The sequence below is a fragment of the Phytophthora parasitica genome (assembly GCF_000247585.1).
Source record: "Phytophthora parasitica INRA-310 unplaced genomic scaffold supercont2.29, whole genome shotgun sequence".
Lineage (NCBI taxonomy): Eukaryota > Oomycota > Peronosporomycetes > Peronosporales > Peronosporaceae > Phytophthora > Phytophthora nicotianae.
Genome location: NW_008649015.1, coordinates 199,065 through 219,117, shown reverse-complemented (window position 1 = coordinate 219,117; position 20,053 = coordinate 199,065). Strand labels below are relative to the sequence as shown.

At 49.6% G+C, this 20,053-nt stretch overlaps 4 protein-coding genes across 4 annotated transcripts; 1 reads left to right on the top strand and 3 right to left on the bottom strand.

The window, feature by feature from the left end:
* Nucleotides 1–189: 189 nt before the first annotated feature.
* Nucleotides 190–1,305, top strand: PPTG_11990 (hypothetical protein; the record flags this gene model as incomplete). The annotated part of the gene is made up of 2 exons (XM_008908167.1): nucleotides 190–322; nucleotides 392–1,305. 2 exons carry the CDS (start codon nucleotides 190–192, stop codon nucleotides 1,303–1,305), a joined length of 1,047 nt encoding a protein of 348 aa, XP_008906415.1.
* Nucleotides 1,306–1,498: 193 nt separating this feature from the next.
* On the bottom strand, nucleotides 1,499–15,368 carry PPTG_11989 (hypothetical protein; the record flags this gene model as incomplete). Its single annotated transcript, XM_008908166.1, has 3 exons — nucleotides 1,499–3,277; nucleotides 3,347–3,840; nucleotides 3,902–15,368. The coding sequence occupies 3 exons, from the start codon at nucleotides 15,366–15,368 to the stop codon at nucleotides 1,499–1,501; spliced, it is 13,740 nt and encodes a 4,579-aa protein (XP_008906414.1).
* Nucleotides 15,369–15,670: 302 nt separating this feature from the next.
* Nucleotides 15,671–16,174, bottom strand: PPTG_11988 (hypothetical protein; the record flags this gene model as incomplete). The annotated part of the gene is made up of 2 exons (XM_008908165.1): nucleotides 15,671–15,944; nucleotides 16,167–16,174. The coding sequence occupies 2 exons, from the start codon at nucleotides 16,172–16,174 to the stop codon at nucleotides 15,671–15,673; spliced, it is 282 nt and encodes a 93-aa protein (XP_008906413.1).
* A 2,013-nt stretch (nucleotides 16,175–18,187) lies between these two features.
* Nucleotides 18,188–18,867, bottom strand: PPTG_23062 (hypothetical protein). Its single transcript, XM_008908164.1, has one exon. It carries the CDS (start codon nucleotides 18,830–18,832, stop codon nucleotides 18,239–18,241), a length of 594 nt encoding a protein of 197 aa, XP_008906412.1. The 5' UTR covers nucleotides 18,833–18,867; the 3' UTR covers nucleotides 18,188–18,238.
* Nucleotides 18,868–20,053: the final 1,186 nt, after the last annotated feature.

Here is a 20,053-nt window from a genome sequence, read left to right as displayed (position 1 = left end):
CTCCAACGTACTTTGAAGTACTTTTAGCGACGATACCTTTTTTTTTATTAGCTTGCAAGTACTTTTATAGCTTCCACGTGGTGGTGCTCACTGTCGTTACAATCACAATCCATATTGGTCGACGAGGCTGAACGGCAGTAGCGAACCCTGTACTTCAGAGCAGTCTACTCTAAGTTGATCGCCACAGCCATGTCCTTGATAACGACGTACAACGTGAAGAACAACAAGGCTGCTTTAGTGGGCAATTGGGTCGAGGAAGACGCTCTCCGTGACAAGACCGGCCATGCTCGTCGAAAAGTGCCGGCACCATATTTCGCTCCAGGTTTGGACTTACATATTTTCGCTTTCGGTCACTGGTGTAGTATCTAATCTATTGCTTGTGGATGTCCAGATCGAAAGGAGTCGCGGATTGAGCCGACATACGAACGTGTTCTCCTGCATGACACGCCTGCCAAGCTGACTTGCAACAGCCACGCTAGTGAGTTCACACCTCCTCGGTTCGAAACCACACTCCAAGCGAGCCACCGGTATGCCGACTATGCAGTGGAGAAACCAGGACCTGGACCTCGAAGCTCTCTACGTGACCAGTATTTAGCTGAGACTGCCCAGCGTCTTCACAGTGAGCAGCGTGCACGGGAGCGAGACGAACAACAACAAGAATGCCACGAAGCAGCACGCACCACCATAGCTAAAAGCTCATACTTACCGACGGACACTTCGGCGCTGGTTAAGGACCGCATTCCTCGAGGACGCAATGGTTCTCTGGCTCGTCAGGTGGACCCAAACGTTCAGCACTTGACGAAGGCGCAGACTGACAGCATCGACCAAATGAAACTGGATCTACTGCAGGACACAACTGTCACCAGATACTCGTACGCAGTGACTACGGGGGTCGGATTAAACTTTGCCACGACTGTCTCGGACGGGAGCAACGCCTTTGGTCGGTCCAGCACATTCACGAACGAGCTCAACGACCCGTCAAAGCGTCACGGGGAAGCCACGGAGCCTGGTTCATTGCACGATGAACGGAATGGAGCTAGTGTGCATCAGCGTTCAGCATTGAAGAGGCTACTTAACGTGCTGAAGGGAGACCCCGACACTGCTCAGCGTCTCCTCGATACTTTAAGGTTCGGGCCAGCGAAGTCGGCAAGAACCGATCAGCCGCAACAGGAAGACGAGCGCGAGTACATCGAGATCCATGACTTCCGCGCGGCATTTACGGCAACAGGAGCCGCTCTCCCTGCCAACAGGAGCCGCTCTCCCTGCCAACAGCGTCGTTCGTGGGTTACCAGCCATTCTGACTAACAAGGAAGTGATTCACATCTTCATGTACTTCGACGTCGACAACATCGGCGCTATCCAAGTACGGTCCTTCGTGGATTTCTGCTCCGGTCTCGGTGATAAGTATCCATTCGTCTCTCCTAAATATTTGCCGTGGGATCCTTATACTCGGACCACACCAGCAAACAACAGCTAAACCCAAGTAAAAGCTCACTTTCTACTGCTTCAAAAACCTCTTGACTTCCGTTGAGTTGAGGAACTTGGCGTATAACGGTGCAATGTCGTTGTAGAAAGGATTCGGTCCACTTAGAGTGGCTTGGCGAGGCATCATTGTGTTAGTAGCAGGAGTTGAAGGAGGTAGACTTCGTGCGGGTTTGCTGGAAGCGATCGTCACTTGATCCGGAGTTCGAACTGCGTCTTCCTTAGCCGTAGCTTCCTGCTGATGTACATCAACCTGGTTACCTGCTTGTGACTCAGCAGCTTTATCTTCGTCAGTTCCAGTAGCACCGCCAATTGCAGTGAGTGTAGTGCTAACTTCAGTTACCATGTCCTCGCTAACTCGCGTGCGTGGACTCGGCCGTGTTTTGTTAACCTGTGAGGGTGGTCGTGGGCTTGGTGTCGGTTCCTTCGCACCTTCAACGACTGGATTACACCACGATGTGTTAAACTTTCGCTTGCGAAATACAGGGCGAGGAGCTCGAGGCTTCACGGCTTGAACGGCAGCATCGTAGTTCATAAAGAGCGTAGACGGAGGGTCCGATATGTTCTTTGGTTGCGCGACGGGGGGTAAAATAATCGCTGCGGTCTCCCGCGAGGACACGATGCTGTATCGTGGATCGTAATGCGTTGGACCTGGCTCCGGGCTCATGCTACGCTGATCTGACGCCGCGTTGCGTAGCAATCGTCTTAGCAACTGCTTAATCGTCATAGTTCCATCAGGTCGATGCTCAGCAGCATGCCACAGTTCTTCAAGCTCACGCATGAGAGCATTGAGGAATATCATACGTATAGCTTCCACAAAAAGGTTAAAGCGGAGTGCAGGAACCTCTGTTGAGTCACCGCCGCGAGATTGAGAACTTTTAAGCCGGAAGGCGACACGTAAGCGTCGACAAATGAACTGTTGAGTCTCACGAATACCACAAAGATACTCAAGTAGCGACAATAACGGCCGACCGCTGACTCGCGTCTCCATCCAAGACGTAGGGCACCATTGAAGCAGTTTTGGGTCCTTCATCAACATTTCTTCTGTATCGTCGGATGCGAGACTGTTATCAGAGACCAGCTCGTTGTTTTTGGCTCTGAAAGTGGAGGAATCCTCGGGAGTTGCTGCCAACGCACTTCGGATCTTCGGTAGCATGAAGCTTGACTTTCGCTTTAGCTTTTCGATGTCGTCTTCGTCCAAAGATGCAGAAGCAGCCGCTGCTCCGGCGATTGCAGCAGCAGAGGCTGCATCGTTCGCTGCAGAAGCTCGAGAGAAGAGTGCGTGGGATAGCAATCGTTTCCGCTTCTGCCAATTCTGCCACGCTAGAAACCATGAGCCGTCGCTAACTCGACTGAACTCGACGCAGTTCAGAGCCACCAATACCGTGTACACTCCTTCCTGAGGGAATGCAGGAGCTGGACAAAGTACTCGCTCAGCAGACACGAATTTTGCGGCCACGTCCACGAACGATGCTGATTCCGATGAAGCCTCCACATTCGTCTTCCCGTTTGCAGCTCCCTCTTTTCCTTGACGTTTTTCGAGAGTATTAACGCTCTTGGTTGGTGACACTCGTTGGCTCTGAGATACTCTGGAACTTTCATCTTCGATTCGAGGCGTTGATTCGCGTTGATCACTGTACAGTTGAAAGCGCACAACGATTTTCCCTGTGTCGATGAATCCACGGCCTTCAACAACAATCGCGAAGCCACCATAGACTGGTCCATCCATCGGTGATACAAGATGAACGGTGGGAATATCCCGATAGACGTGAAGCGGTAGCGGTGAACCTGTGAACTGTTACAGTGTAACAGCAACTATCAGCATAACTCGTTTAAAGTGTACATAAATCAATGTGTAGCGTACCTTCCCACCCAGCCAAATATCGACAAGAATGGGGGAGGTTTTTGCCGTAGGGGAATGAGACCTCTTGTCTCGACTGGACGCCCGCCATATCTCTCGAGGAATAGAGCAACGTACCTTACCATCTTCATATTTACCACGAACGACCTCCTTCTCGCGAGTATTGCTGAACGATACTTGAATACTAGCAGTATCTTCCTGATCTCGATTATTGTCCATTGAGGCGATGGCAGCGGTTAGATTGATGCCACGCAGCTCTAACTCCACCGTCGTATTAGCTGAGACCCAATTTGGGTACAGTTCTGTCAGTCGCGGGGACTGAAACACGCGTAGTTCTCCCGGACACTGGACATACTCGACACCGTTCATCGCCACCGATATTCTTACCATTACCCCTCTAGGAAAATCAGGAACGCAGCATTCCATCCGTGTACTGGATACCACAACAAGCTTCGCTGTACGGACTTCTGCATCGGCAAACTGGGACGTAAAGCGTGCTAAAAAAACAGCCGTGTAAGTGAATGTTACTAAAGGTTAAACATTCAATCAATACCTTACCTGTGGCGATGCCTGTATTCGTGAAATTTGTGCCATCAATGGTTAGATGTGACGTGTAAATCCCGTCTGTCGGCCGCACTCGCGTGACTTTAGGCGTTAAATAGACTCGAACTTGAGGCACCAGCAAGAAATTTTCGTTCCTAGAAGTCGCTAGCCGTGTTGACAAAAACCCTCCCGATCCATTACCATCAAGGGCCAGTGATATAATCCTCTTGCAGTCAACCACATACTGTTCACTAACGAGAGTGATCGCACTGTCATTCTCTGTATTCTTCCGCGGGCTCTTTCGTGGAGGTTCTTCCGTTTCATCACTTTCTTCGATGCGTTCGTCAACATTTACGCCTGTTAGAGGCCTCTCAGCTGCAGGCTCACTCAATTTTATCAGCTGCTTAGGCAGTGCGATACCGTCGAAATCGGATCCATTGAGAGAGATGTAGACGTTCACGTAAGAGGCTTCAGTAGCCAATTTCAGTGGTGGTGTCATACATACAATACTTGTACTTGACCGGTACTTGGCCTCCACGACAATTGTACGTTCACTACCAAGAGTCTGAGTGGTATCGTCCTTGGTCACCACTGCAAATGCCACGCGTAAACAACCAGTGTTAACAAAATTATTCCCCGAGACATACAAGGTCGAGCCACCAGCGATGGAGATGAACTTTGGCTCGACATCAACCACGATCGGAGTTAATATGGAGTAACATGTGGATGGAGCCACCGACCAGAAGTCTTGACCGTTGAGAGCTAGCTCAACTGCTAGCTCTGTAGGAACCAACGATACCGGAGCCCCACGTTGACGGAAAGCACGAAGCAGCTTCTCCTTCTTCAACGAATACGTACTCAACCCGCCTTTAGCTTGGGATGGCTTCCTAGACTGGGGCTGGGTTGTAATGACAGAAATAATCGATGATCGCAGCGCCTTCTTGTGCTTCTTAGCCTGGGTTACGGGAGGGACGAATGCGATCGCTAGCTCCACTTCTCCCAAGTTTGACGTTGAAATGGATGGAGCTGGAGCTTGCTTTGAGGTTTTCAGGTTTTTTACCGCTGTTTCTTCATTCTCTTTGCGATAATATTTGCCACGGATACGGCGCAGTGGGAGCCACGCACGGAGCGCGAAAGCTTGGGTTAGCTTGTCTTTTACGGGAAATTTGAGCTCAACATGCCCCAGACTTTCACTCTGGTCAGCAGTCAATTGATTCTCAAACACCACACGAACTGATGCCAAGTTGGAGTCGCTGTCGGATGGCCACTCGAAGTCGAATAATTCATTCCACACTGGTGAGAAGACTCCATCCTTGCGCGTGCTCTTGAGCTGCAATTTACCCACATATACCACCGCGAATGGGTTGCATGCATTCTTCTTCGATGCTCGTAAATTACGCGCACCTAGCAAAGCGACAAAAACTCCAGCTGTACGTGTCCATAGTTTAGGTTGACTAGTGTTGCGTCTTGGACTCAATGCGCCTCCAGCTCGAACTCTGTGAACGGGGGGAATACCGGACAGCGGGAGCTCAGTAGCTACCGCGTTTGGCACGTTGAAGCGCGGGACGATGCAATCAAAGCGCGACTCGGACACCAGTTGAGCGTCCGATACTTGCATTTGTCCTCTCCTTTTGAAGCGTAATTTAGGCGCCAACCGCATGTTACTGACCGCTTTCTCTTCGAAACCCTGGACAATAATCTCCGTGGTTGAAACCCCAGACACTAAAGCTGTGAGCGGAGCGACCGACTTGATTGTCGGAGTCTTGTACATGACAAACGAGACTTCGTCTCTTCCAAAGCGCGGCACCGTGTCCGCTCCAGTGCCCGAGCTTATCAGCGCTAATTCAACGTTAACAGCGACACTGTAGAGCCCAAATTTACTCTGTGGAGAGTAGAAGTAGACTGCATCTTCGTGGGGATAAAACTCTCCCGGTACTGTCACATGCTCGAGATCTCGAGCTCCGCGCTTCCACGTAACCCGTACAAGAGGAGTCAATCCAGACCGTGAAGAGAGGCAAGCGTCAATATTCGTGCCGTGCAGTGTAGCATACGTATTGCCCGATATCGGTCCCCCTTTAGGGGATACAGCGTTGATACTAAACAACAGCACGTTTGACACGTGCGAGGCCTCAGTAAACGATCGACCGTCAAAAGATACGGAGTAATAAACGTTGTAACTCGTCATGTATGACGGCATTCTGAACTTGAGACTCGAAGTAGAAACGAAAACGCCTTCCACATCTCGCGAGAAATACGGGAAGAAGCCGTCGTTCGTACTTTCCGTTCGCTGGAATCGCTGGACTCGGTTAATTGTTGCAAGAGCACGCTGTTCTTCGCTGTTGTTATTGAAGCGGTTCTTCTTGAACGCGAACAAACGCACACACACCCGCCCGCTATTGACGAACCCAGTACCAGTAACGATCACATCGCCACCTGCCGATCGCGGCAACACGCTTGGAGTAGTTAGCGTCACCGTTGGCGGTTTGTACACCACGAAAGAATGAGGAGTGGAGTAAAATCCATCGCCTGATGAGACTTGAACGTCAAGAGGTTGTGGTGATAATTGTCGTAGCAAGGCATACGGGATTTGGGAGACGATATAGTCCGGATGGAGCATCAATGGCGATAGCTGAAGCAGCAGTTCCACTTCAGTTGCCGCTCCAGCAGTTGACTCGCTGCCGACGTAGTATCCTCGCTTGAAATGCTCTTCAAACCTTGCAGTATAGCGTCGAATATCTGACGATCCTACTTGAATGCCATTAAGAGGAACCCAAGCTTGAGCGAGCTCAAGAGGCTTCGGTAAAGAAGACTCAGAAAGCTCAGCAGTTAATAGCAGTGGAGCGCGTCGGTCGGCAGCGATTCGAAGCTCAAATTCCTCTTCCCAACTCAATACGGAGCCTGTAGAAATCGCCGCGAAGACGCTATTCTCTCGACATGAAGCGAATAGTCTCTGGTCTCCACATTCGATCCGCACTGTGAAGGTAAAAGTTGACCACGTCGAGACGAGTGCAACGATAGAGCCACCGGTCGTCCCACTAACGACGGAGCTCAGATACTTTTCTTCTTTCTTTTGTGTGGCTCCACTTGGTCCAGCGTTCGAAGCGTGGGGTACAATACCAAGTGGCTGTAGTAACACTCGCAAGTTCTTAACTGCAGCGATACGTAAACTCAGCACGTGAACTTGATCAACTTTACCGGGTGTTGTGAAATACCGGTCCTTGTCCGACACCCGAACCATTATCTTACGGTTCTCGACAAAGTGTTCACCTTTTAAGCGAAGTGTCATGGGTTCAAGGGGCTCTTTAGGGTCTTGACAGAGAGGAAGCTGCCCACACGGAGGACTAAGCGCGATGACCTTCCAACTCCTTGGATCGTAACAGTGAACCGTGACGCTGTTGGAAAACACGACACCTCCGCAGCTTACTACAAGTGTTGCGATGCCACTAAAGGTCAGCGAGGGCATCGCACATTCCAATGTCACAGTTGGTCCGTTTGTGGTTTGAGGCGAGAGCGAAATCGCTAACAAAGTCTGGAAATTGTCGGAAGCCGAAAGCACCAACCTCGCACGGGACGAAGCAGTGATATTACGGGAGGAGTCGCCGCTTGTGAACTCAAACATCACTGGTACAGTGTAAGATTGAGAGCTTACTGTGTTAGACCGCTTGGATGCCAAAGCAAGGCTCATCAGAAGATTATTCAGCTCTGAGTAGACAGTAGAGTCTTCTGGAACGTCCTGAACTAGTTTGTCGACTGCTTCGATTGTTCGTGACGGGCTAGCGGGATCGAATGGCTGAAGTGACAGTCGACCAACTATCCACATAGAGGATTTCACAGGAGGCCCGCAGAGACAAAGCTGTACTCTACTGCTGTCCGATACAAGCACTTGAACGTTTGTTATATCTTGACCAGAAGCGCTGAAGGTCTCATTGTCGATAGCTCCAAACCGAACGCACACGTAACAGACGTCGCAGGCTGAATCAACCAGCACGGTTGGGTCCACTGACGTTAAGCTGCACCTGACATTATCCTGCTCTTCGGCCTCAAAGTGTGTTGTAGCAGTCGTGATGTCCTTTCCACTACCGTCGATAATCACCACATTGAACTGAACCTCAAAAGGCCCAATTACAGCGACATGAACCTTCCCCGCAGCAGGTAACTGAGTTAACACCAGGTGCGTTGTCGATGATTTCTGCTCCTCATGAAACACGGATGGTTCAATGACGGAAGAGTACGAGGTATAGCCACATGACGAAGGCAAAACAGCACGAAGCAGAACTTGTTCACCCCAGTTCGACATGTCAAAAATGCAGCACCCTGCGTCATCCGGAACGCTTTTCCCAGCCTCACAGCGATTATCCACACGAGTCGCTGTCATCGTCACTCGTTTCAATAGCTTCACGTTAGCAGGTATCAGAAACACTTGAGCAGCATGAAATGAACGCTTCTGCCATCGTTCAACAGGTTCTGGCGTCACGTCACAGGCGTCATCATCTTCATCCTCGTTCTCAAGCTCATCAGCCTTGTTTTCGTCAATTTCATCGATTGTTCTGGCATCGGGGTCCGAGTCTTCCTCCTTCTGATCATTATCACGAATACTTGTGGCCTCGTCCTTAATCTCACGCGATGCTTGAGAATTTCTCGACCGAGCTTCTTCCAACGCTACACTGTTCTTCCTTAGTCCAAGATCTTGAATTTGAGCGTGTCTTTTATCTGCTGTCGTCACGTCTTCTGGCGCTAGATACCTCAGTACAGTTGACGGGGAGCACTGCAACGCGAATGGACTCCCACCGACATTCGAGCAGAATCGAAATGTGGTGTGATGATACTCATCTTTAATGACCATCGCCGGGTGAAACAACAACTCGCCAAGACACACAAACTGCTGTGCGTTTGGCGAGAAGAAAACCTGGACAGTTCCTGGGGTAGGAAAGTCCGGTACAATACAAGTAACCTCGTTCGCACTGATGACTTTCCCAGCAATACATGGTGATGGTCCTGTAGTAGCGGGACGAGGAGATGATACATCGGGCGTAATTGGTCTACTCGTCATCCCGTGTGTACCGATAGCCTGGCGACGTATAGGTGCTGCTGCTCCAATGCTGTCGTTCCGTGGGGACACCGGAGGACTGACTGGGAGATTCTCAGATGATAGGATACTGTTCTGGAAGTACGTGATGGATCTCCGCATGGTTGATTGTGTCTGAAGCTTTGGAGGATTCGCAATCACCAATTCCGTAAGTGACTCCGTTTCGTGCAGCAATACAGAAGACTTGCGTCGCATCGAGAGCTGCAGGTTGGCGTCTACACCGTCGAAGCGGAAGCATACCCGTTCTGGTGACTCAGTTAGTCTGAAAGCTTTCGGTAATGTCACTGTCAGTAGTCTTGAATCCGTTGCTTGCCGTCCGCCAAGACTCTGAGTCGGTAGATGTCTTGGTGTCCATTTGACTTGACGTGGATCAATGTCCTGGTAGTAGTGGAAACGGACACTGTGTGCGATGAATTGCTCTCCAGCGTTCAGTGTAAAGTCAACCAGAACTGTCGCTCCACTCTCAGCTTCACAATTACCTCGTGGAGTAGCCTTCACGCTAGGTCGAGTAATTCGTAGAATACCCAGTCCAGCGTCATTATTGCCTTGCGCAACGGAAGCTCGATGAACCTTTAAACTCTGCTCAGCCAGCATCTGGTATGTTTGTGTACGTGCCTTACCGGCAGCAACACCTTCTCTATTGCGAGGTGAAGGTTGAGTTAGCAGCGAAGTACTCTGAGCCGCAGTTTCGATACCAGTAGAGATTGTTTTATCCACAAACTCAACGGGGGGAGTGTTGCAAATGATTAGCGGAGACACACTCGCTGAACCACCAGGGAACGTTCGACTGTATCGTGCAGGCACGAGGACAAACTCTCGTTCGTTCGAACTGGAGCGGAAGCGTACGAAAATCTGTGCCGTATCGAGGATGTTTGCTCCTTCGATGACAAGTTGTGTACCTCCAGATACAGGACCACAACTGGGAGCGATCTCTGTGATACTTGGGGATTCATACGAATAGTACTTCTCGCGCTCACTTGAGCGTAACCCGAAAAGCTGACATGCCGTGGACGCTCCACTACCACTTGGTAGCAGTATATCCACATTGGATACACAGGCAACACGTAGAAGTGGCGCACGACACGTAACTCGAGCATTGACGTGATCAATGTCACCAGCCACACACATAACATCTGCAACATTACTTGAGAGCTTGATGAGGCCAGTGCCCCCATTCGTGTTTGAAAGAGGTACGTGAGTGATCTTCTCGGTCCCTCGGATAGGCTTGAATTGTACTTGGCACTTCGTTTCTCTTGAGAGTATCTTCAACAGTTTCCCACCGAGAAATAATACCACAGTCGATCCACCCGCAGCAGGACCAGTAGCTGTTGCGAGACAGAATGGCGACGAAAAGTGTCGAAAAGGAAGCAAGGCTGTGCAAGCTGTGCCACTCAAATTACCGAACGTTTTGCTCACGTATTGAGACTGCGAGAACTGCTGTCCATTCAGACTAATTTCAAGCTCGTAGAAGCCCGGAGGAGCAGCTGGAAACACACACCGAAGTGCTCCGTCACTAGTGGCAGATGTCGAGATGAACTGCGCTCCAACCACGATGCCATTCTGCTCTGGCTGCTTCTCATCCTGGAGACTGAAGCGCACCAATAGTTTACAGCTGAAATCACGAATGTGCTCGCCTTCGATCACAAGCGCTTCATTTGTACCTTCCAGAGCGGCCCATCCCGGATTGATCCGACGAAGTACAGGCCCCACGTAGTACGTGAAGTGCAGCGGACGCTGCGCCGAAGTGTAGTTGATTCCGTTCAATGAGATGCCTAAAACAGCCGTGCATGGACCTTCGACAGGAGGAGCTGTAAAGCGCACAGACTCTCCAACAATTTCGCCTCTCACCAGTATCGGAGGGAATATTTGTTTACCCCGTAGACTTGACTTTCGAGATAAAGGCGGGGTCAATGTAGTTGAACTTCTGCGTTTCGTCGTCAGGTTTGGTCGGTCCGGTTCAGGTTTGCTGAGTTGAATTGAAACTGTAATCTCCCCAGTCTCCACTATACTCCCACACCACGCCAACACTTCCGTTCCACCTCCAATTGGCCCGGCGGCAGGTTCTATCTTAATCACACCCTCGGGTGGGTCATAGAACAAAAACTTGATGCGTGTGTCTTCAAACAGTTCACCTTCTCCACGCGATAGTGAAACCCTGAGACTCACGAGCTCATTCGATGGCCACGCAGGTGTGATACACGACAAAACGCACGTCTCCTGGTCAAACTGCGCGTCAACGTCCACTGAAGCGTGACTTTTTTCACTTTCGAAACGTACAGCACACTGGAGTAGTTGAGTGTGACTCGGTAGTCCTTTCATGTCTTCGACAACCAGTTTCAATGGGGTTTGACCTGAAATGGGGCCACATAGCGTCCCTTTCGCAACATATCGCGTGGGTGCGTGGTACTCAAAGTAGCACGTAGAATCACTGAACTGCTGTAAATTGTACGACACGTGAAGAACAGCGCGGCCTAGACGCATGGACGGCGGTGAAATACACCGGATAGTCTCACCATCCACCACTTTAGCTCCCACAATAATCTCAGACTGACCGTCGAACGCATCCTTGAATTGTGACGCGAATCGAACGTAAATCTTCGTGTCGGGAACGAATCCCTTACCTTTAATAACGACCACAGTTCCGCCTGATGTCGGACCAAACGCATACACACGGTCTCTCCCCGCAGGTGGAAGAACGAACACTGGCAGAGGAAACGCGTGGAATGTAGCGACTGAGAGCTGATTATCCTCCTGGGACTCCACTTTATGCTCCATCAAGACAGCAAGTTCATAGTGTTGCTCGTTAAATGAGATGCTGATACTATGAGTCCCCGCTGAAAGCTCTGGTGAGAAACACTCCACAAACCGTTCGTCTCGAATCCGTCCACTTGTAGGCAGACTATCGCCGAATCGAAAGTCTACAGTGGGGGTGGCGATACGCTCTGCGAACTCAAACGAGATTATGGACCCACTGCAGACATATCCGACGCGTGGGTTCATCGATACGAGTGTGGGGGCTCGATAGTATCGGAACACAAAAGGGAGCGAGATCGGTTGACCGTCAATGACGCTTATCTGCATGATAACTCGCTCAGGCAGCAGCATTCCACCAACTGAATCCCCTTGAATACGACGATCTGGTACTCCATTTATAATTCCAGGCGAGGGGGCGATGAAAGGGGCACTTTGTCGATCTGTACTTGCACGAAGCTGGGATAACGATGGACACGTAAAGCTCAACCGCTGTCGCTTGACATTTACATCTGCAGTGACGGTAGTAACTGGTACAAGGGCTGCTCTAGTTGCCACGCGTCTGTCTTTACTTTTCTTGTCAGCGCTAGTCGATTCCAGAAACAACGTCAGCTTGACGACACCATCCGGTCTCATGTGTACACCATGCGCCATAATTCTCGTCTCGCGATCGGAGAGTCCGAACAGTGGAGTTGCGGATGTTAACTGAGGGATATTGTACACACGGTAATGGTCTCGAAGGTCTCCAACGCCATGGAAATGCACGTCATCAAATGATACTTCCACGTGTACTGTCGTCAGCACCGGCAAGCTCTCCACTAGAGAACTTAAAGCTGGAATCAAGACCTCCACGCTAGATGCAGTCCAGGTACTCGCTTCAACTGGACCGTACATGATCTCTAATTCCTGCTTGGATGGTTCATGTTCTGCTGTCGTCTTGATAAATCCAAGACGTAAACGCACCAGTATTTTGTCCGTAACAATGACTGGTGCCAGGAATACCGTTAAGGTTACAGGAACTTCAAAAGCACCAAGTGGTGGATCCACGCGTGTGATTCCGTACTTTGAAAAATACCGGAGAGGAACGGATGTCCCTGATAAATTCGCTCCGTTCAACGCGACGTCTACGAGCGCATTCTGATTAGCATACTCGTCCGGGAATACGGGCGTAGTAGCGGTAATTACGCCATTATGAGCAGTACCCGGAACGTCCTTGAACACAAGACGACGACCAGCGCTCGCTGGAAAGCTGACACGCACTTTAATGCGGTCCGTCTCGATGAGGTTTGTACCGTAAATCTTCAATTCACTTGACTGACGCACACAAGCACAAAGAGGACTTATACGAGTCACAGTCGGTGAGCTGTAGAAGATAAATTCCACTGGTGCATTCGTCTCCGGATCGTGAAGATCACACAGTGTGTACTGCTCATCATTGAAAGATACAAACACTCGTGCACGTCCAACATTGAACGGCGGCGCACAGCATCGCAGCTCTCCTTTCTCAACGAAAGCTGAAACCTTTCGACTCATCGTAGACGACTCAAAGATCACGGACATTTGAGCTCCGTGGTCCACCAGGTGCTCTCCTTGAAGACGAACGTGGCTCCCGCCGAGTATATCTGCTGATAAAGGTGTTGCAGAGCGCACAATTGGAGGGGGATAAAACAGAAAACACAAGTACGAGAGATCCTTGGCCAGAGGGTTGGACTGCGTAACTGTCGGTGGTGGATCAATAACAGGATAGAACGTCACTCCAGCATCGTATGAGACCTGCAGGATCGTCAAATGCGGCACTTCACGTGTGGTACCGGCTAAATTCTCAGTCCACGGCGGAGTCGTACAGGAGATTAAGTATTCAGGATCATCGGCAATTTGTTGAGGTGCGATCGATTCGATCTTTGAGTCTTGGATCGTAGTCGTATTCGGTTCTACAACATGTCCTTCTGTCGTCATGCTTTTGGTGAAATCAAGCGTAGAAAAGCGTATAAGCAGCTTGAGTCGTGGTGGAACTTTGTGCTTCATCCGAAGCTTGACACATGTGTCCCCGGTCGACGGTCCATGGTGCTGTGTAAGCGATCGTATCACAGGTGGCAGGTAAAAGGAAAATGGCAGGTCACCCTGGAAAAAGTCGCCGCCCAGCGCTATAGCCACTGTAAATCTCCATATGTACGGCACACTATCTCCATCATTCTCGCTCGCTCCAGCGGCTCGCATGCCGTTCAAAGCTTTAATGTTCTCCATAAAATTCGGGGTCTTGCAGATTAAAACGCCGGGAGTCTGAGACAAAGCGTCCGCGTTCACAACCTTCGCGAGGCCGCCACTTTCTGAGCCACTATAACTAACTGGTTGAAAGCGAACTCGAATGCGCCGAGGCGGATCCAGTCGTTGCAGTTGGTGAAATGCGTCCACGTCTTCGAGAGTTAGACAGGAATGGCGAATCGTGACTGCTGTTCCTCCTGCCAGACTGCTGCTCGCTGGAGTAACCACTTCCAACGCTCGATCACGATGCAGCAAGCCAACAACACGAGACTGGCCAAACTGCCTGCCGCCATTCAATGAGACACTGAACGACGTGCATCCAAACGGCAAATTAGCCGGCACAGTACATCGCACTTCGTTCTTGCCATAGTACGTCGCATTCAGCTGTGCCACCTGCACCTCCTTTTCAACTTGAGACGATAACTCCTTCTGCACCATTGCTACTACAATATCTCCCGTATCCACAAATCCGTCCCCCACCAGTTTAATCTCCGTGGCCTGCCCACTTGTCACACTAATACACGCTGGCTCCATTGCTCGTAAAGTCACATCTCGAAGCACTCGATAACCAAAGCCTTCGGGCGGTGCGTCACTTTTACACTTAAAGAACTCCACTCTATTGAGCGAAAGCTCCACACTGACAGCTCCAAAGCCCATAGTAGGAGCGTCAAACTCCACCACGTATACTCCTAATGGCGAGATCTTCCACTTGCCCTCTCTTGTCTGCTCGGACACGGCTCCGGTACGTTCCGACGTCTGTTTGACTCGAACAAATACCGGAAGAGTACTTATGCCCTCGAGGACTTCTAGTTGTCCACCTTTAGGTGTCAATTTATGAGCGGCAGGAATTGATAATTTCAAAATATTTAACGTCACTGTGGCGGTGACTGCAGGGGACATCATGAAGACACTTTGGGGACATATGCGTCGCACTTCCAGTGGCTGATGCAGCTTGAAGGATAACGTGTTGGACCGCTGCTCACCTCCGTTTAATATTACTTCGACATTCAAAGGGACCAACTGCGGCGCACTGGACACCGACGCGGAGGACGCTGCGAGACACATGCGGGCTGCAATGACACGTGCAGCTTGGCGCTCGAAGCTCGGGATGACACATTCTAGCTGTGTATCGAGCAGGAAACGCCCATTAATGTCCACCGTATTGGAGATGCTCGGGCGAGATGTCCACGTGAGCTGATCACTTGTGTCGGAGTGATTGTCGTATTCCGCATCCTGTAGGTCCACGCGCAGTCGGACTGTGAGCGAATGCGGAGGAGGACGGAAACCTGCGCCATGTAGCACCACACGTGTACCGCCAGACACGACACCCACACTGGGATCGATCAGCCGCAGACGCAGGGCAGGTGCGCTAGGCGCCTGCATCGTGGCAGAGGCTCTTGAAGCGGCGCTTGAAGTGACCAACCAATCTCATCGTATTAAAATAGTACGGTGCAGCCATGTATGAGCGGTCCATACACAACAAGCGAGTGCCCCGCCGTCTAGCCCATATCGGACGCTGCGATGAACGTATCATCCGGCGTAATGTCGAAAACGTTGCACATAGCCCACTTCAGCGCAACAGCATGGCCGCCATTGTCTCGCACTATACCCTTCGGACGTCCCATATAAGAAGATATAGAGCGGATCTGTTGCCAGTACAGGCACTGCATCAACAGGATCGCCCATCACATCTCTCCTGTCGCGTCACGGCCTTTGGTCATAGGGAACGGACAGAGATCGCATTGCGTCATGACAGCCTTATTGGGGTTCCAGCTCGAACGCTCGATCGCTCCATTGAGCAGCGGTCCGTAGTCGATGATATCCTTGGGCTCCACACCGCAGCTCGCTGAGATGATCAGCTTGGGCTTCGCATCTTCAATGCGAGTAGCCAGCTCAAGCGTTGCAACCCGCCAAAGACGACGAAGTGCACAGCTCCGAGACGAGCGCAGGCGAGCATGACTACCGTCGTCTCAATACTGCTGGCATGTAGAATTTCCTTTCCTCACGCCCAGCTTCTGCAATCCACCAACAAAGGTTGATGCTATAATAATAGCGTGAGTGGGTCATTATTCGACTAATGGACAAGGAGAGCTGACCTTCTTTCAGTCGCTGACTGCATGTCATGGTGGTCTTGGTGCTAGTAAGTGGCTGTCGTAATGGAGAGCCACGACGTCGCCCGACCCGTTCATTGTAGCACGTCTTCATCTCGCCCCCAGTGACGACGGTCCGCCGGTGCTGTAATAGCGGAAGAGGTAGAGTAAAGCAGTGGCAAATTTTTTACTTACTGACAGTAAGTTAATATTGAGTTCTCTGGATATTTATATCCAGATTTTTAGGTGGGATCGGAAAGCGTACAGATATCCTGTTGATTTAGAAGATGGGAGCTCCAGTTTACGTGAGACGATGGCTGAATCACAATGGATACCATTTTCTTTGGCTATGCAACAGTCTCGAGCACGTCTAAAGGCTCAACTGGAGGGCACAGAATGCCAACCTCTACACATGAAAATTAATGTGGAAGGAGGCTCAGGAAAGAGCTGGTTGATTGAACATATCGTGAAAGACCTGCATTCTGTATTCTATGGTAATGGATCTGATCGCTTGGCCCAGTGTGCTTTACGCCTAGCACACCAAGGAACGGCAGGGTTCAACAATAAGGGCCAAACGCTCTGCTCTGCGCTCGGATTCGCTTCTTTTTCTAGATCAGCATTTTCGGTTCCGTACAATTCACTTACTATTCAGAAAAGTGGCCCTACAAAACTGAAAAAAACTTCAAGAGCGTTATAAAGACGTTCACTTAGTGATAATTGACGAGTTTAATGTCATATCCTGCGGAATGCTCTACTGCATTGATCAATGAATGAAAGAAATTTGACCTTCCCACAGAGCGCAGCGTTTTGGAGGTCGAGATGTTATTTTCACAGGCGATGCAGCTCAGTTAGATCCCGTCGTACCTTACTCCCTCTCTACCCCACCCCACAGAATAGCTAGCGATATCCACCGCAAAGGCAGAGAAATTTGGGAAGATATCGAGTCTGTCTTCATGCTTACCTGTCAAAATCGCGGTAGACAAGATCCAGAATGGTTCGATGCATTGCGTAGACTACGAAGGGGGAAACCAACCCCAAGTGATATTGAGTTATTCAACTCTCGCTGTATTAATTCTGACAAATTAACTACAGAATTTGCAACAGCAAAGCACATTGCACACAGGAATGTCGACGTCGACGCTGCAAATAAAAAAAATATTCGAGCAAGCACTGCATCCACCGTTCATATAAAAGCTCAACATCTTGTACAATAAAAGCGGCTGCAATGTTAACGTGAAATACCCGTAGGAACTGTGCAAGCACTCGTTTCGGAGGCCAAATGTGCCAATTCAGATAGCGACCGAGTTGTTGCAACTGAACTGTTGTTGTGCGTTGGTGCACCTGTTACACTTACGTATAACGCCGAGCAGTCTGCAGGACTCTGTAATGGTACCAACGGAGTTGTGTATGATTTCATGTTTACTTCAGATAGTGAGCTACCTATCGTTCTTGTTTAAATTACAGATACCTACCTAGGACCTTCGTTTCTTGACGATGTTGCTAACATTATTCCTGTTCCATCAAAGGAAATCAGTTGGGGCAAAAAGAATAGTGATTTCCGTGTCGTTCAGCGAGGAATTCCCTTAAGGTTAGCTTATGCTATGACTGTTCACAAAGTACAAGGGCTTACATGCGAGAAAGTTATCTTTCACTGCAATTCAATATCAAATGTAGCGTTTGCTTACGTTGCTTTATCGCGTGTTCGACAACGAGAGTCGCTACTTCTTACGCAATCTCTCACAATTGAAAAACTAACCGCAACTCCCGAACGCCTGGCGATCTTCGAAGAAGAAGAGGCACGCGTTACTGCTTAAGTGGCCAACACAACCGATCGGGCTCTTCTTGTCATTCGAGCTATGAAGCCCACCGCGCAATTCTTCAACCAGAAGAACTGCCCACGACAATAGAGGTCAACGGAGAATTTACACCTTAAAGAACTGACGGGCAGATATCGCGGTAGAAGTCTCCAAATTGGCGTGCCAATCAACAAGGGTATCAACACAGACAAACCGCCTCTTCGACACCAATTCGCTGGCACAAGAAGGAAAGGACCTGACCTAAAGCGAGTAGTTTCAAGCGGGCCGCAGCGAAGCACTAAGGAAAAACACAGTTAACGTTCTTCAAATGGGTTTATATATATTTCTGTTGTGAGTAAACCTTTCTTCAATAGGTGTTTAAGCTTGTGTGTGCGGCCCAAATCGCAGCACATGTCTCCTTAAAGCGTTTGTCAGCCTCTGTCCTCCGTAATGTTTCTTCTTCACCAGCGATATTAATCTCGGCGAGACCACATAGCGTGTAGTTAGTGTCGTCTTGGTCCCGGCAACGCGAACGGAAAGTGTCCTTAGAGCGCCCACTGCCTCCTACAGGCTGCCGCCTACGAGCTTCCTCCCGCTTTAGAGCTCTCTCTCGATTCTGTCGCCGTCTCTGTATTTCATTCAGCCGTTGGCGGTGGAACTCGCAGTAATTATGCAGCACTCCAGTCTTCTTGAGCGCTCTCTCCTTGCCGCATCCGGCGGGATATCTGCACTGTGTCGGGCCGAAATCCTTCGGTGTCTTGGCCGCATGCCTCTCTGCGATCTTCTGGCGCTGGTACTCACGGTGGTACTCACACATGCTTTGGTAGCCCCCATCCCGCTTTATCGCTGGCTTCCCTTGACAGTTAGTTGTGAACCGGCATTGCCAATGCGGAGGACGCGCTGTCGTGCCGTAAAGCTCAGTGTGTGTTTCAGTGTCAACCCGAAAGTTGGCCCGAGTCATCGCGAATATATATGACCCTTCTTGCCGACCCGTACGTAACCCCAATAAGTACGATTTATTACTCTTGATTTTAAGTTAGTTAGATCCAAATTTTCTATATGGGTGCGACTTCAGCCTACAACTACTTTTTTTTAGTATTGTGATACCCGAAAGAAATCTTATTCATGTGTATTGTACATTATCCTATAAACTGTAAAGTAAAATCTACATGTGACGTCAGAACGCCTTCGGTGACTCGTAGTGGCAAAGTAATTAAAAATAATAAAATCGCTTACATATCGTTTGTTGGTTGAGAATCTCATTGGGAACACGACCAACTGTTAAACCGAAGGTGAGCGGATGGATAGCTTCACATTTTCATTGAGAATCTCTAGCCAAAAGCGATATTAACCAATTTTGTCATTTTTGTAACCCACTTTATTTGTTTTAACAACATAAGCTATAAAAAACGATTATCATAGCAGGCTGGGACGGTGGTATCTTTTCTCAATCTGTCCACCAAAATTCACACTGAAATTACCACGCCTCCACTTCAGAAGCCGACAAAAACAGCAAAATACGATAACACATATTTTTCTTCAAGGTGGATTACCTGCGCAACTGAGCAGAGTTTTCACCTCTTAATCTGCCATTATTTTCTTTTTTTTATTTCCTATAATTCATGCATCAGGCACGAATATTATAAAATCAAAAGTTCAATAAGTGTCAATCAAATTAAAATTCGGGAATGTTGAGCTTTCGAATCTTATTAACTGAAAGAAGGAAAATGTATGGATTGGCACGAAGTCGTCTGTCATCAGAGCGCTGTTTCATCGAAAGTTGGCTACTAACGAGAACGCCATAAACGTTAGACCACTGCTCTGTAGGCTACCAACATGTACTAATCTCTTTTGCCTACGATTAAGTGGCGTACTAACTGGATCGTGGGCTATTGTTTGTTTCCTTTGTTTGTCTATGAAGCATGTCAGATCATGGGCCTCCTGAGTGCGCGCCGAGAGAGGCAGGTTGACTGTGAGAACCATGCGGGATCATGCGTGATTACCGCCTACGAGACTTATGGGCGCATTTCGGAAACAAACAGACCCACCAGTGCTGCTACCGAAGGATCCATGTGGCAATTGCACACGAGTCTCCACGAGTATTATCGGGCCTGCTTGTTGTCGGACGAAGCTGATCGCGAGTGCGTGGAAGCCCTTGCCTATATACTCCGAGCTGAGCGCG